This window comes from Cervus elaphus, chromosome 21, assembly GCF_910594005.1.
Source record: "Cervus elaphus chromosome 21, mCerEla1.1, whole genome shotgun sequence".
In the NCBI taxonomy this organism is placed as follows: domain Eukaryota; kingdom Metazoa; phylum Chordata; class Mammalia; order Artiodactyla; family Cervidae; genus Cervus; species Cervus elaphus.
In genome coordinates, this window is record NC_057835.1 from 65,543,599 (window position 1) to 65,547,140 (window position 3,542).

General features: G+C 36.6%; 1 protein-coding gene across 1 annotated transcript; it reads right to left on the reverse strand.

Annotated features, from left to right (window-relative positions):
- Window positions 1–531: 531 nt before the first annotated feature.
- POLR2K (RNA polymerase II, I and III subunit K) lies at window positions 532–3,292 on the reverse strand. The gene is made up of 4 exons (XM_043880267.1): window positions 3,186–3,292; window positions 2,341–2,409; window positions 1,896–1,988; window positions 532–1,242 (listed from the first exon to the last, which is right to left on the reverse strand). The coding sequence occupies exons 2-4, from the start codon at window positions 2,399–2,401 to the stop codon at window positions 1,220–1,222; spliced, it is 177 nt and encodes a 58-aa protein (XP_043736202.1). The 5' UTR covers window positions 2,402–2,409; window positions 3,186–3,292; the 3' UTR covers window positions 532–1,219.
- Between the last annotated feature and the right edge of the window lie 250 nt (window positions 3,293–3,542).

Below are 3,542 nucleotides of genomic sequence, written 5' to 3' on the forward strand. Positions count from 1 at the left end.
ACAAGGAGGTAACTAATTGAAATGAAGGTCTTGAGTTCCATGCGTAATACTTTACCCATTAAACCACAGTCTAGTTAACCAAATAACAATACTCAAACTACTGATGCCCAAAGGACCTATGATGAAATTAGAATAGTTAAGAGCAACATTATCAGTGAGTTGGGGTTTAGGCAGCTGTCATTTATCGGGACTCTTCCACACAAAAAGAACAAGCTCAAGGAATATGGCAGAATCACAGAATTATGAAAGCTATGGTCTAGGAAAACCTGGATCAAGGAAGCGCCCTTTAAAAAGTTTGAGTACAGTAGTACTATATAGCACATAATAAATTTATAGAACTTAGTATTTAAGGATGGCAGTAAAAATAATAGGTGCTTCTTTTAAATGGCACAGTTAATTCTCTGAATGTCAGAGACACACAAAGCTATCAATGAAGTTTATCTAATCAAATTCTGGAACAGATGGAGTATCTGAGTATCCATTTTCCTAGTTATCAAAGCAAAAGCTTTAAACATTCATCCAATAATTAAGTGTAAACCAACTTTTTTTTTAATATGCTGAAAGTAGAATTTTTTTTTTACTTTAATGAATAATTACAACTGGGACACCACACCTGCCTTAACAGTCTGCTTCATCCACTTTACTTGGGATTGATTTTGCCTTACAGAAAGCAACCATCAAAGTTTCTTTTCCCTTGCCCAAGATTTTAAAAAGTCAACCATTACATATAAATACAGAAAGGCCTATGCCAAGTTAACAAATGAAAACTGTAACTCAAAATAAGGTATGCACATTGACAGTAAGTGCATTGGAATACTCTATACAAAATGATGCTGGAGAGTTTACAAACAATTGGTGATGTAAAACAGAGGCTTCCTAAGAACTTACTTAATCAGACCTTTAAAGAGCCCTAGAAAACTTCATTTTTAACAAGGGTCCCAGATGATTCCAGGTTTTGATTAAAGTGTAGTTTGGGAAACATTTTTAACCTCCATTGAGTGTCAGATTACATATACAATAAAATTAAAATACAAACCATGTAACTGAACAAAAAATAATATCTTTATATAAGCTATTAATAGGTATCTAAATACAATATGGTTTTTTAAAATGAAATCATGTGTATATAATTGTATTCATAAAGTACACTAATCAAAAACTATACAACATTAACAACAAATCCAAATACAAATGAAGATATTCCTCTGAATTTCATGTTTCACCGAGCATCAAAAACCACCACTGTAATATACCAAGTTAAGGACATAAAAAAAGTACATTAAAATTTTAGTACTTCCAAATCACTTTCTCTTTGCAATAATCTATTTATTTAACCTAAAATGCACGAAAGAATAAAATTCACTATCTACTATGATGAGAAGTAAACTAAAAAATAAACTATTTTAATAATTAGCCCTCTTTCCATGATAGAGAAGACCAATGCACCAAGAAACTAAAGCAATTAAAATTAAAAGCGATAATTTACTGTTCTAAAAAATACTGTCAGTTATTACATAACAACTTACTCTGTCTTTCAGCTAATCTGTAAGTCTCACTTTTTCCATTAGGTAACATAAAAACTCACTATTTGCAGTTCCCCTTGTATTAATTTAGTTTGTTCATAAACTGAAGCTCAGGAATGAGTACGTATATAGAATTGCTGAAAAATACACTTATGAAAGCCAAAATCAACTAGGATTTAGATTACTTGGTATACGTCTACACACCGAAGTATTGTCAAAGAAAATGATAAACATGTTTTTTGGTTTGTTTTTTTTTGGTAAGTAATCCAAGTTGTTACCATTTTCACCAGCAATTAGTCTTTGACTATCAAACCAGGCATTATTCTTCACTTGCTCCCATCTCATACCTAAGAAGCACAGTTAAAAGGATACATCTTTTAGTCCTTTTCTTGTACATTATTCTGTATCCACATTCTCTGCATCGGATTGGATCCCTTGACTTTATTTCATTTTCTGTGTGACATTCTAGAAATGAAAACACATTTATTTATTCAATGCTTAAAAGAGAAATTATTACAGACAAGCATATTATCTTGACCATATTTTTCATCCAACACACTGAAATACAAATACTCAATCTCAAGGATGTGTAGCTATTACCAATAAGCTAAGGAGAAAGAAAAAGAGTAGTTGGCAAGGCACTTTTCCTAGAAGAGGAAATGAAAAGTTAATGAGAGGATTTTTTTAAAGATTGCTAAAGCTGTTCTGCTTTCTAACTTTAAAGATAAAGATGAACGACTCACTTAAGTCAAAGACAAATACACAATTTTTTTTTTTTTAACCGAGTTTAAATACTCTTACTTTGTGTTACTCTTACCTCCACAGATATATATCATTGGCTGCTGCTTTGGGGGTTGAACGTCCTTTTGGGTGTCCATAGTTGTCCCTGAAATCGGAGACTCAAATATTTAATTTCTCAAAATGGGGCCCTCATAAATCCAACCAGGAATCATTTTCCCGAGGGAAAGCTAAAAAGGTCCCAATTTCTAGTCAGTACTTTGTTTTAAATCCTATGGCTGGGTCTAAAGGACGAAACAAACAAAAAACGTGTTGCGCATTTACCCCCAAATTGGACTCTTATTTTACAGATGAAGGAACTCAGGTTTAGGGAAGTTCATTTGGGCAGGATTACTCAGCAGCAATGCAGGAGACCCGGGTTCAATCACTGGGTCGGGAAGATCCCCTGGAGTAGAGAAGAGCAACCTACTCCAGTATTCTTGTCTGGAGAATTCCATGGACAGAGGAGTCTGGCAGGCTACAGTCCATGGGCTCGCGAAGAGTGGGACATGACTGAGCGACTAACACACTCAGCTGCAGTCAGAGAGATTTAGATCTGATTGCAAAGCCCGCGTCTTCATTTAACACGCTATATTTTTCCAAACCTTAGCAGGAGATTGTAAAAGAAAAAAAAAAATTACCTCTCTCAACAGGAGAACATGCGAACCGAAGATAAGGGAAGAATAAAGAACTCCCCAAAGCTAGTCAACAGTTAAACAGGGAAACAACCCAAGAGCTAAACAGGCAAAGGATTAACAGTATCGACTCTATCCCCAGCCTCTCCCGACTCTAACCCTTACACTAGACCTCTTTAGACCTTATTGTCTTTTCAGTTTGGGCCCAAATTCCCACCCTCAAATCCCAAACCGCTAATTCTCTACTCACGTAACACGGAGAAATCTTGAGGCCTCTCCAAACAGATTCCGACCCGCCGCTGAGCCGCGGCCAACTTCCGGCTCTCGCTTCTGACGTGTAGGAATCTCCGCCCCTTCCGTAGTCTCCGCCCCTTCCGTTCCGGGCGTGGCTGAGGAACCTGCATTGAACAGAGGCGGGTGAAACGGATCCTTTGGTGTTTTCGAGTCTAGTCGAAAGTGCTTGTTTCCCTCCTAGCTGTTTTCATTTTTCAGGGAAGCAAAGCACTTTAGCAGCACGTTAGCAGTCCAAGGAGGTTTGTTTCTCTGACGAAGTCTGCAGAAAGGAACATTTTTCTAGGCGGGCAGAGGGTTAGAAGAGAAACCCCAG